Source organism: Platichthys flesus, chromosome 11, assembly GCF_949316205.1.
Source record: "Platichthys flesus chromosome 11, fPlaFle2.1, whole genome shotgun sequence".
NCBI classification, from domain to species: domain Eukaryota; kingdom Metazoa; phylum Chordata; class Actinopteri; order Pleuronectiformes; family Pleuronectidae; genus Platichthys; species Platichthys flesus.
The window spans coordinates 16,001,626-16,015,012 of record NC_084955.1 but is presented as its reverse complement, the minus strand read 5'-3'; the positions used below and the strand labels follow the sequence as shown (position 1 = coordinate 16,015,012).

Genomic DNA, 13,387 nt, shown 5'->3' with positions numbered 1-13,387 from the left:
TTTTGAGTCACCCAGTCTCGTCTGTAGTCCTGTTTTAATGCACTGGCTAAAATTCTTATCACATCTGGCCTCTAGCTTCTGCCCCCAAGCAGCTGCTGCTCAGCAGGCGTTTGTGCCTGCAAGCTTAAATTTAATATTTATGTCAAAACACTTTTCAGAAACCAGTGAAAATTGCATCAAGAAATAATACAGCTGTAATTCAGTATTTAGCACAAGTACCATGTGAAACTAGTCAACTGCTCTATGATAACCGAAACTTAAATAGTAAGGTGTTAAACAACATCGTTGTTAATGGAAAAGATCATGTGACTATGTGCATTATTTACTAATGTTTAACAGTGACTCAGACTAATGTTTTTTAATGAAAGGGGCGAAAGAATGAAATCCCTCCAGGGATCAAAGTGCCCATCACCATAAACCAACCTTGAGCTGTGCGTCAGTGGCACACAAAATATTCTTCATATGGCATCACACTTATATTCAGAGTTTAAGTAAATGAAAGGAATCTAAATGTAGCAGCAAAAAACTATGCTGCTAATGTTACCGTTCAGAACCGTTTGAAACTGATATTTGGCACTTAATAAATGAACCCTAAGTAAAAAGATAGAGGTTCAGTAATAAGTTAATTTATTAGTTTGAAGATGTAGTTTAAATAATACAGGGATAACTTTAAATTTAAAACAAATTGTGATTAAAAAAATGTAAAAGGGTGCAGACGCATTCAGAAAAATGTAAGTCATTATTATTAATGGAAAATACTTTGTACTTCATAGGTCTCATGTCCTATGAAGTTTGCTGTTGCCTGAACAAATCTCTATACAAATATAACTACTGCATAAATGTTCACTGTTCTATAGGGAGTGGAATGATGAGAGTTTCATACTGCAGGAAATAAAAATAAAAGAAATGGAAACACCCGAATGATCCTTTAATGACCATAACTTTTACTGGGACACAGTAAATGTTGCCCAAGAATACAATCTACAAGAGAAATTTACTTGCATAGCGTCATCAAAGCAACAGGTCAGATTTATAGATTTATGGGCGGCTGTGGCTGAGGGGGAAGAGTGGTCAACCTCCAGACAGAAGGTCGGGGCCCCGAATCCCAGCTCACTCCGAAGTGTCTGTGGTCAAGATGCTGAGCCCCGAATGGCCCCTCAGAGGTAATGAATGCAGTAATGGAAGTTGCTTTGGATAAAGCAGCTAAATGACATGTAATGTAAAAAAAAATGTATATTAGACATTTCCAACTTTGTTTTAGGTAGAGCTCCAACTACACTAGCTCCTACAACAGCAGAACAATATCTGGATTTTTTTTAAATGTGGTTGGCTCAGAATTAACAGGAACGTTAAATTTGCCCGGCCATGAACTGGTCTGTTCACATTTTCTGTAATAAACCTCTGCAAACAGTCACCACTCTTGGATATGTTGCGTAGAATTCAGATCATTGCAGGTTTGTAAAGCAGGACCACAGTTTGCTTTTAGAGAAGTCACTTCTACAAGTTAGTGTTTGTATATATTCTTTATAAAAACAGGATTTAAGTCAAGTAAAGTTAGTAAATAAATGGATTGAAAGACACATGGTGAACAGATAAATAAACCTGATGAATATAAGGTCCCATTGAGTTGTGAGGTTACAGATTGACTAGAAAACATTGGAACACGGTAGCTTAGACTTCTTGTGAAGTCAGACAAGACTCTTGAAAGCGGTCTAGTGTTTCTTTAGAAACTAATTGGTGTACATCCACTGTCTTTTTGGTCTCTGTAAGTTCTAAGATGTTTAAGCTTTGATGAGAAAATACTGCATGAATGATCAGAGCATATTAAAACTCCCACACACATTTTACATTGGTTGCTAAAAGCACTCAAAATCTGTGCCCTACAACCAACGTGTACTACTCTCTTCTCCATCAGGTTTTCAGATGAAGTTGTTTCCTCCACTGCTGATGAGCTTTCCTTTCTTCTTGAGTCTCTTCAGCAGACAGGAGGCGATGCCAAGAGCGCCCCCCTTCAAAAAGCGAACAAAGTTGTCTCCCACCAGCGGCCCCATGGCAAATAGACCTGGTTCCTTGGTACACTCAAACGTGTATGGGTGGATGTCAATGGTGTTCTGCTTGCAAGAGATGGGTTTTGTTGGATCCTGACCCAGGTACTGGCCTTGCCCCTTCAAAAAAAACAAGTTGGGGTTGGTCCCGATCAGCACCAGGACCATGGAGATCTTGAATGCCTTGAGGGAGTTTATCCCCTGCAGCAAACACTTCATGTCAGACTGGAGGGACACCACGCAGTGTTCTGGGAAACTAGTGTAGTCGGGAAACAAGCCGACACTGGCGTTACCAGCCATATAACCTGTGGCCAGCTGGGGCTTTGGGCACATCTTGGCACATACCGAAGAGGCAATGCTAACTGCCTGGGGTATGTTAGGAGCAGAGGAGGTGGCCGCATTTGTGTAGGTCTGAGAGCACATCATGTTGTAAACTTTGTGGTACTCTGGGTACAGGGTCTTGGGCAACTGTTTGAAAATGAGATCTGGGTCATCTACGCTCTTGCGAAAGACATGCAGCACCCGAATGTTGCTGTTGCAAGCGCACAGAACTGCATCTGCAGCACTTAAGCCGGCACCTACAATTAAAACCGGATCAGAGTTCATATCCAGCTTTCTCCGGCCTACAGCCAACCCCAGGTCTGAGATACTGTGGAACACAAATGGAAGATCCTCCCCCTCTAGACCTAATCGAATGGGTGAATCTGATGCACCAGTGGCAAGAACCACATTCTCAGCAAATAGACAGAAGGGTACATGAGTGTCGTTCTGCACCTGCTGGTATCCCCTTACTTCCCAGAGAACCCCCCCTCCTCCATCGTCTACACACTCAACTCCAATACCCTCAAAGCCCTCATTTCTACCATCTCCCACCTGCACATCGCCTTCATCAGTTTGCCCATCATGCCCCCGGCTGAGTTTCTGGACGGAGGTCACATAGGTGTTGTCAACAAAATTCTTTTGGAGGCCCTTTAGCTGCACATAGTTACGGTAATAGGATGAGATCTCCTCTGGGGTTGCTCTGTCACTGGTTACATCCCTAGAGAGAGGAGGCAGACAATGAGGGAACAAGGTGGCACAGAATTAAACTGAAGCATGAACCATGTCCCTGCCCCTTGTCTTTACCTGCGTTTCCCATCGGTCAAGTCTCTGTAGTTGACTCCGGGAAGCTCCATCCAGATGCCAAGACTAATAGTCAACATGGAGCCTTCCATTGCCTGAGGAGGGAAAAGTAGAAGAGAATGTAAAAATGGACAAAAAATAAAGGATTCACAGATAATATGGATATGCATGTTTGGAAGACTAAACCTTGGAGCTTACATGCCAGGCTCCTCCAGGTGTTGCCCTCCCCAGCACCAGGTGTGGGAGGTGTTGCTGCTTGTCCCTCCTCCACTGAATGACAGGAGGGAACTCATAGCCATAGTCAGCATTGGGGTGCAGCAGTGTGTCAAAAAGCACAGCCACTGGATTCCCTGACCTCCCCTCAAGACCTTCACTCAAATACTCCAGATCCTGTCGGGAAAATGTCCAGTTATATAATAATAATAATTATAAATAATAAACTTTATTAATGCAACACAAAGTTAAAAAGTGCTTTACAAAGATAAAATATGACGAGACAATAATACAAATACAATGAAAAAGGACATATTAGATGAAAACTTTACTTACTTTATGACATACCAGAGCCCCTGTGAGGTCATGTGTATACATTCAAGTAATATGTACTAGTCTTTACCTGTTCAGTGATGGGTAGGTGCTTGGTCTCCTGCAGTTTCCTGTACAGTATTGGGTTTGGGTGCACAGTTGCTGTATCTAGGTAGGGTTTGTATCCACTCAGCAGGTAGGACAGACAAATACCCGATGGCCCGTTGCCTGAAAAACAAATCCAAGTTTAGTCAATGGTGGATTAGTATCAAAGCAGTGCACACAGCATCATGGGGCACAACATAGACTGAGAACAAGTATGCAAGGGCAAAACGTTAACCTATAATGACAACAGGGACGGCGGGTGGGTGCTCTTGTGGCAGAGTGGTCTCTTCCAGGAGAGGCATGGCTGCAACCTGGGCCAGAGCCGGCACTGTGGAGGAACAAAAAGGCAGAATTTTAAAGAAAGATCTTGTCTGAAGCTGTGCATGACATATTTAGCTAAAATCAATCTGGTTCCAATTATTCTAACAGGTTCAAACCAGCTTCCTGTCTTTTTGTCTGCCGGTGTTGTTGTCCAACGTTAGGTTAGATCCTGTCTCCACCCACCATGGAGGGGGGGGGGGGGGGGGGGGGGACCTTTATTCATCCTATCCTATTATTGTGCTTCCACACACAGCCATGACCCTCCCTGTCTGTCTGGGGCTTCACACACGTGGAAACACCGCGCCACAACACAACATACCCCCGGCTTTTGTCCTCGCCGTCCCGCCAACGTCCACACACCCCCTGTCCTCTCAAACATGCCGCTTCCTAAACAAAAGGATGTTCTAATAAGATTTATGTAGGCTCAGGTCTGTTGTGAAATGTTGTCAGTGAGCATGTGTAGTGTGTGTTTGTGTGTTACCCGACAGTGCCATTGTGTGCCCGCCGGGCAGCAAATCCCCTCTGATCACTCCTCCGACTGGGCCCTAATCCCACTGGGCCTGTTTATGTCTTTACCGCCCCTTTCAATGGCAGCAGGATGAGAATGTGGCCCTGGCATGCTGACAGACCAAACCATCAGAGCTCCTCCCTCCTTATACCCACCACCACCACCACTAACACACAACACACACACACACGCTCCCGCCAAAACAACCAACCACCTACCGCAAGCATTGCCCACTTGTCTCAGTTTGATACCAACTGAAACACTGGCCACACTGCTTTTGTCTTGTATCCCCCACACTCTGGCTCACTTCCCTTCAAACTCCTATGTGCCCCTGCTGCCAGTGCAGTCCGCCTCATTTCCCATGCGCCCCCCCCCTCCCTTCCCTCCCTCCCTCCCTCCCTGTCTGACCCGTGTCTGTATCCCACCAGTTGTCTTTGGTCATCGGTTTGTTTACCTTTTTCAGTAAAAGCACTGGGATTCCACACATTGCCTGCTCTGTTTGGAGAATGTTCTGCACACAGTTGGTAGCTTCATACTGGTATTTCCACGCCACTGGTCAATTTGAGAAACCTCACAATGTTTACAGTCCTCAAAAGTGGATTTTGCCAGCACTTTCGGGCCAAAATGTGTCTCTTACTGTAGGTGGATTGCAGAATCAAAGATTATCAACTTTTTTTTCTCAACAAAAAATACAAAATAACAAAGTCTCCCCCTGTGGTTGACATAACAGTGGTAGGAAGTCACTCTTCACTCCAGCAACAGTATTCATGGCCACACAAACTCAACTTTAAGATGGAGTTTTCAACTATTTCTCAGATCAACAAGATTATTCATTCACAGCAGTTTGTGTTTGTTTTGGAATAGTTGTTTAGTGCCATATTTTTCAGATGGAAGAGTGGGACTAAATCTTGGTGGTTTATTCTGTGTCGTTTACCAAAGTAAAAACAATTGCACAGTTGATCGTACAAACTGCATTACTTAAGAGGAAAAGTATGAATGTTTCAAATTCAGGGAAATATATTGAGAACACACCCACATCTACAATGTGATGACGATAGAAACGTCCCAACCCAAGATGTTGGATGACTTCACTTTAGTCTAGTTGTCTCTCTCCCTGCCCTTTGTGCAGCATGTGTGGACGGACCACACTTCTCTAGAACACGGTGTTCTGAGTATTTTGGGCTGATAAACAGCTGAAACTCAAAGCGACATGTTTCTTTTTATGTCCGTTGAGGTCACATCATTAACACAACATAAAAGAGACTACATTTTTAATCCCCCTGTTTACATGTACTTCGAAAGGAAACGATGCATGAAAATATTAACCAGTTCAAGCTGAGTTTTATCAATTTTCTCCTGATTTGGTCTGAAAGGAGCCAAGAACTTCAACCTCATCCTTGCTACCTGTGCACCTTGCAGGTAGGTCGGTTACACAATTCTGTGAACTTTAAACCAAGCTCTATACTGGTTCCATCGCCCATGTGCATGCTGCTGCTGCGGCACAGCCTACACTGATGGAGCAGCATGGATGATGTGATGCATCTCACACATGGACTTACGCAAGCTCCAACCTCCCACTATGCGCACTCCCAGCTCCTTGCAGCCCGAGTCCAATGACTCACAAGAAGCACATGTCACCATCATTGCATAAATCAGGTCAAACACACATGCAACCACCTGCCAAGAACATTGTTTCTTACCGTGCTGTGATCTGTCTCTGTATTTCCAAGTGGCGTCCCGTTACATCGACCTACAGCCGCATCTCTGGCCGTATAAATACAGGCAGACACCGGTGGGAGGATCCACGCGACTGTCCGGGATGTTGCACAAGATGAGAAGCCAATCTCGTCATCACAATCGCGCGCACGCACGTATACCTGCGCGTGCGCGCAGTTGAAACCGAGCAGACCAGGTATGTTCAGGTCGGATCAGCCTGAGAATCCAGATCTCCGCTGACCTGAATGAGTGTTTGTCTCTGTATGTGTGTGCGTGTCTCTCTCTATGTGTGTGTGTGTGTGTGTGTGTGTGTGTGTGTGTGTGTGTGTGTGTGTGTGTGTGCGTGTGTGTGTGTGTGTGTGTGTGTGTGTGTGTGTGTGTGTGTGGGATATATAGAGAAACCGGGTCCTGCGCGCTTTTGTCCTCACATGCACATCTCACGCTGCACTGGCAGGCGCGTGCACGTCGGGAGGACGATAGAGGCGGAAGATGCTGAGCAGCAGCAGCATCATCTTCCTGTTCACACTCCTGCCTGTAAGAAACACGTGGCTCCCTTATGGTACTTATGTCAAGAATGTTTTGTACATTAAAGGGATAGTTCACCCAAAAATGTAAATTCACTCATTATCTACTCACCACGATGACAATGGACAGCTTAAGTGTTATTATCCTTTCACTTAGTGACTGAGGTCAAGCCAGCCGACACAGAAATTGTACTGCGCGCATATACTGATATTTATGGTAAACGCATCCAAATCGTTTTTTCAAAATAAACTGTTGACATGGAGCATATAAAAAAATGCATGATGAAAAGGAAAAACGATTGGATAATACTTTAATTTTTATGAATAGCATTTTGACTGTATCAATTTTGAGATTTGAGATTTTACATAATAAAAGTCACACATTTTTAGCTTCAAGTAGCTAATTTCTGAATATTTAAGTAGTTTAGTATATAAAGTACTGTAAAAACCATATATCACACACTGATCAATAATTCCAGCGAGACACTGATATGCCTGTGTTCAGGACCTCTCAAATTATAAATGTACTGAATATCAAATATTTACTGTATAGATTAAGATATTTTTCAAAGTAAAGTCTAACTTGTGTACAATCAATCAAATAACAAACTTTGATCAATAACTTCAGAGTGAGACTGATATCACTGTGTTCAGGACCTCTCTGACTACCTACATACTGAATATAAAACATATTTACTGTATATATTAAGACATTTTTCAAAGTAAAGTCCAACTTGTGTACAATCAAATCAGGTAGTTTCTGGATATTTCAAAGTTATATAAAAACATTTTTCTCGAAAATTTCAGAGTGAGACTCAAATGCCTGTGTTCAGGACCTCTCTGACTACCTACATACTGAATATAAAACATTTTTACTTTATGATTTGGAGATTTTTCAAAGTAAAGTCCAACATGTGTACAATCAAATCAGGTAATTTCTGGATATTTCAAAGTTCTATAAAAACATTTTGCTCCATAAGTTCAGAGTGTAACTGATATGCCTATGTTCAAGACCTCTCTGACTACCTACATACTGAATATAAAACATTTTTAATGTATCGATTTGAAGATTTTTCAAAGTAAAGTCCAACATTTTCACTTTGGAATAGATCAATTCAGGATATTTCAAAGTTCTATAATAGATAATTTCAGGGTGTTTCAAAGTTGTCAAAAAACACTTTGCTCAATAAGTTCAGAGTGAAACGGATATGCCTGTGTTCAGGACCTCTCTCTGTGTTTTTGCAGTACTTTGAAGTATCGTGAAATTATCTATCTCACGTTGAAAATGTTCGACTTTACTTTGAAAAATCTCCAAATCTATACAGTAAACATTTTTTTTGTAAAACCTCATAATTGATATTGTCAAAATGTTATTCAGAAAAATGACACAGGTAAGACAATATATACTTCCTGTGAATTTATTTTTTCGTATCTTTACTTATCTTAAATCATCTTATTATTAATGTTTAGAATTTACAAAGTAACTCTGTTGTTGACATGTAGAGTTGTGTACTTAACTCGAGTAAATGTTATTTGTTGGTGTGTATTTGCAGGGCTACAATATTTATTATAGTTTAATTCTATCTTACGCAAAGTAAAATAAATATTTTTGTGCTTGTACAAACCTTTTTATAAAGAGTTTGGTTCAGTCCAGCTGCAGCTCCGTCCCGCCCCTCTGCTTCATGAGCCAATCAGCTGAGAGAAGCCACCACCACTTCCTGTCCTGAACTAACACATGTCTACTAGCAGCTAACTCAGTCAACAGACAGAAAACAGGGGCGAAATACGTCACGCGCGATGGTTCAGTTCAGCAGAATCTGCCTCCGGAAGGTAAACACTGACACACACCCCATAATGATCTCAGGAGACACATTTCATCCGCAGTTATGGTTTTATTTACGGGTTTAACGGTGACATTGGCTCTGAAGCTAACATGCTAACTAGCTTCCAAACATCAACACAGAGGACCTGGGTCTGTGTTCTCTGTTTTCATCACAATTTTATGTTGATACGATGCTAATATCTGTGACTGAACAGTACCAGAGTGAACGCGACTGTTAGCATGCTAACCTAGCTTGTTCAGTGTTATTGTTAAATCCAATGCATCCAACATTTGAGCAGAAACCTTCTTCTAAAATTTGAAAACTATAATTTCACAGTAAAACCCAAGAGCTCTCAAGGTCCTCTTACTTCTTTCAGCCCCATCACATGGTGCACATCCAACATGTATGGTTAATGAAACAGGAATATTCATTGTAGCTCTTGGAAATACACAAAAGAAGCTATAATATAATTATGAATCATTATTCATATTTAATGGTGATCCTGGACACATTTATGAATCTCATCAGTCTAAAATCTCTTTTTGCAGTTTGGAAACTTTGTGGATAATCTGCGTCTGTATGTCCGCGGAGGCAGCGGCGGCATGGGGCTGCCCCGTCTCGGGGGACAGGGAGGAAAAGGAGGAGATGTTTGGGTGGTGGCAGCGAACAACCTGACGCTGAAGCGGGTCAAGGACAAATATCCTCACAAACGTTTCCTAGGTGGAGCAGGAGCCAACAGCAGGTTAGTTTCTCTCAATCCAACCTGGACTTTTCTCTCACACACAAAGTCAGAGTTGCTTTAATGTCGTTTTGTGTATTTATTGTGAATTGTATTTTATTGACAGTGTCCGAGCACTGAGAGGAGAAAAGGGAAAGGACCTGGAGATCTTAGCTCCTGTCGGCATCACTGTCACCACTGATGATGGCAGAATACTCGGTAACATGTCATGTGAAACGCAAAACATACTGTCGGTCAAACATTTTAAAGGGAATTAGTATATTTGACAGAAAAGCTAATAATGAACAGGACAGATATTGGTTAGAAAGTAAAGCAAAAAAATTGGGGACTAGGAAAATGTCCAATTCCCATATATAATCTGATATATTAATTGATCTCTAAGATAGTTTTCAAACGTAAATGACAAAGAAATCTAATTGAGGCTGGATTTGTTACAACTGTATTATAGATAAAAAGAAAATACAAATACAAACAAATATATATAACTTGCAAATGTACATATCTTTCCGACATAATCTTTTTATTCATTGTTTATTCTGGAAACTAAAAGCTTTCATATATTTGCACATCCTAAAAGCTGATACTGATATGTCTGCGAAAGGCTCTGGTTTTGGCTCCAGTGTCAATAAAATAAAGAGGCAATGCTAAGAGAAAAAAACAAATCAAAGAAAGGTAAAGATGAATGTATGTGTCGTGATTTTTAATTTTCGCTCCCCTCCAAGGTGACCTGAATGCTGAAGGGGAACGTCTGATGGTGGCGAGAGGCGGACCAGGGGGCGCCCTCTACACTGCGTTCGAGCCCAGTAAGGGTCAGACCAAGCACATCCGATTTGACCTCAAGCTCATCGCTGACCTGGGCCTGGTCGGGTGAGAACAGAAACACACACTAACACATTGGTTCGTTTCAGCCGAGGCTCAAACTGGCTCCATGTGGCTTTGAATGTCTGATTTTCCCTTTTGATGAGTCAGGTTCCCAAATGCGGGAAAGTCTTCTCTGCTGACGGCCTTGTCTAACGCCACACCTCAGATCGCCAGCTACGCTTGTATGTACATGATGCTGCACATGTGTTTACTGTCGGTGTGTTCGATGTGTCACTGTTATTTCTAAAATCTTCGTTATTGTACAGTCACAACTTTGAAGCCTGAGATCGGCAAACTGATGTATAAAGATTACAAACAGGTATGTGAATGCTCCGTAGGAAATAAGTGTTCCACTTGTTTGTTTCTCCTCAAGTTTCGCTCACTCATTAGTTTCTTCTCTGCAGATCTCCGTCGCTGACCTGCCGGGCCTCATTGAAGGGGCTCATGCCAATAAAGGAATGGGCCACAAGTTCCTGAAACACGTGGAGAGAACCAAGCAGCTTCTGTTTGTTGTGAGTCAGAAGCCTCAACTACATATAATGAATTTCAATGTGTAAACAGATATTACACACTGCTTCACTTAGAAGGACAAATAAAATAAAGATCAAGTGAAATAGTTGGTAAAGAAACTTCAAAAGAGACATTATAAGTGAATGATTACAAAATTTATGTCAAAACCATTTGCAAATTACAGGTTGTGGTGGTGATGATTGATCTTGTTTGTGTTTTGTCTGGCGGCAGGTTGATGTCTCTGGTTTCCAGCTGGCGAGTAAAACCCCGTTCAGGCCGGCCTTTGAAGCCGTGCAGCTTCTAACCAAGGTGAGAGTTATACTGTCACTATAATCTCACCTGTCCTGAATCCATCTGCCTCATGAGTACCATTTATCTACCTCCTCCGTCTTCTTCATCCTCCTCTTTCTTCTCCCCCTGAAGGAGCTGGAGTTGTACAAGGAGGAGCTTGTGTCAAAGCCTGCTCTGCTGGTGGTGAATAAGATGGACCTGCCCGACGCTGAGGACAAACTACAGGAGCTGAAGGAGCAGCTCCAAAACCCAGAAGGTCAATTTGATTCTTTTGATTTGCAGTTTTATTCTTGAGGATACAGCTCAAAACATTTGAACAAACCAAACGCATCATGATGAAGAAAAAAAACCAAAGCACTGTAACATTTTAACAGGACAATAACTGACAGTGGTCCTTTTGTTATGTTGGATTTTGAACAATCATTCTGTTTTTCCCTCCTGCAGAGTTCTCTGCTCTGCTGCCGGACGACATGAGACCAAAGAATTACATCAGCTTCAGACACGTGGTTCCCGTCTCGGCCACCACCGGGTTTGGTATCGACGCTTTGAAAAGATGCATCAGAGAGTCGCTTGATGACGACGCAGCCATGGCAACCAAAGCCATCCATCAAGAAAGACTGCAGGCACTAAGGCAGACATCACACAGGCATTCATAATAAACAGGGACAGCGTCTCGCAGGTTTCAGTCGGACCGACAGAGCACGATGACAGCGGAGTCTTATCCTGTCCGTTGAATAAGAAGATCAAACTGGTGAAGAGGAACTTTTCTTAAACGTCATCCGTCCGTGACAGAAACAGAAACTCCGCTCGGTGCATTTCAAAGACTTTGCTTTTGACTCTCTTATTGACCAACGCAGGCAAAATATCATGTGCTGTGAGTTTGGTTTCGATGCTGAAGAGGCTCTATTCAGAAACGATGCACTGTAAAAGACTGATTCGTAAACCTTTACTGAAAACAGGTCAAGCCAATGCAGCATCAGCTTTATCACCAGATACATCGATGATACAAAACGTCCCAAGGAACCTGTTTCTGTTTCATATGATTGTCAATGAAGGTTAAGATGGTATTTATTTGTATGTGTGTGTTGTATGATTCACTGACTTTTACTAACACAACAAGAGACACTGACGACCAAACAACATGGGGCGTGTAAAACTGGTCTTTATGCCATGTAACAGGAAACAGGGGCATGTGGTCTGCAGCCGTCAGTGACTCAATGTAACAGGAGAAGCTCTGAATTAAATCAGCAAATAAGTTGAATATAATGTGAGTCATGTGGAGCTGATTCTGGAGCCACTAAATAAGGTCTGTACTGGTTCAGTGCGTCCCTGTAGTGTTGAAATAATAAAACAATAAAATATCAGTTTTCCTGTATGTGCTGTTTGTTTTCCTTTACAAGTGAATAGAGGCTATTAGAAACAGCAGAAAAGAGAGTTGTGTTGATGAAAGTTTTATTTTATATTAAATATATTACAATACTGAATGATTAAGAGGGAAAAAAAATACGGGGATGGATTTTTGCATCGTCGTATGTACAGCATACAGGCAAAAATGTAAAAAACAAAATTCAGAAACTGACAGCAACTACAGTATTTAGATTTGAACTAGTACAGGTGTGTTTGTTTTTTTTTTAAGGTTGGAGCGGAGTGCCGATGTGTCCTGGCGGGATGGGACAGCGTGGGTGAGACTGGGTGGTGGGTGTGCTCCAGAACACAAATACATTCAAGTCTCTGGCCACACAGAGACAGACAGCTCATGCGTGCAGGCGTTCGCCAGAGAGTCCTTCCAACGTGTGCCGGTAGGCAACGGCAGACATGTCAGGGGGAAATGTTGACAGACGTACAATCAGCAGAAGTGACTGCAGCCTGCGTGGTCCCATCATCCGTGACACCGGGACAAAATGTCTCGCTGTGGCACAGTACTACGATGTTAAGAATATTACAACCTGCGCCGGTGGACACTGAAGAACCAGAGCGAAGACTTAAAAAGCTCTGGATGAAGGCAAATCATTCAGATCTCAGTGACAACACGTGTGTCCAAAACCTATAAGATACAGATCAGCACATGCCAGAGGAACGAATGTGTGAAAAAACAACCAAAAAAAGCAAAAGTCTTCAAGTTTCCATTCAAACTCATTAACACAGAATTACAATAATGCACTTAATAACTGTCGGAGTAGTTGCTGTACATAATGCTGAGAAAAAAAGTGAACATTACAAAGGTACTTAATAAAAAAAGATACTAGTAGCAATATTAGTCCAATATTGTGACAATCATATTACCTATACAGTCCTAA

The 13,387-nt window shown here is 42.1% G+C and overlaps 2 protein-coding genes across 2 annotated transcripts; one reads left to right on the top strand and one right to left on the bottom strand.

Annotated features, from left to right (window-relative positions):
* Positions 1-2: 2 nt before the first annotated feature.
* osgin2 (oxidative stress induced growth inhibitor family member 2) lies at positions 3-4,120 on the bottom strand (the record flags this gene model as incomplete). Its single annotated transcript, XM_062399302.1, is given in 5 exon segments — positions 3-3,084; positions 3,171-3,262; positions 3,366-3,557; positions 3,784-3,920; positions 4,033-4,120. Coding segments are annotated over 5 exon segments (1,653 nt in total). The 5' UTR covers positions 4,100-4,120.
* A 4,444-nt stretch (positions 4,121-8,564) lies between these two features.
* gtpbp10 (GTP-binding protein 10 (putative)) lies at positions 8,565-12,465 on the top strand. The gene is made up of 10 exons (XM_062398801.1): positions 8,565-8,696; positions 9,238-9,431; positions 9,535-9,626; positions 10,151-10,295; positions 10,398-10,471; positions 10,556-10,608; positions 10,694-10,801; positions 11,031-11,108; positions 11,223-11,346; positions 11,535-12,465. Exons 1-10 carry the CDS (start codon positions 8,664-8,666, stop codon positions 11,744-11,746), a joined length of 1,113 nt encoding a protein of 370 aa, XP_062254785.1. The 5' UTR covers positions 8,565-8,663; the 3' UTR covers positions 11,747-12,465.
* The last annotated feature ends 922 nt before the right edge of the window (positions 12,466-13,387 follow it).

Excerpts from the sequence above, each read along its gene's own strand:
- gtpbp10 (XM_062398801.1), top strand. The coding sequence starts at position 8,664 with ATGGTTCAGTTCAGCAGAATCTGCCTCCGGAAG. Across the intron at positions 9,432-9,534 it reads GGAGCAGGAGCCAACAGCAG|TGTCCGAGCACTGAGAGGAG; the intron begins GTTAGTTTCTCT and ends TTTTATTGACAG. Across the intron at positions 10,609-10,693 it reads TGTATAAAGATTACAAACAG|ATCTCCGTCGCTGACCTGCC; the intron begins GTATGTGAATGC and ends TCTTCTCTGCAG.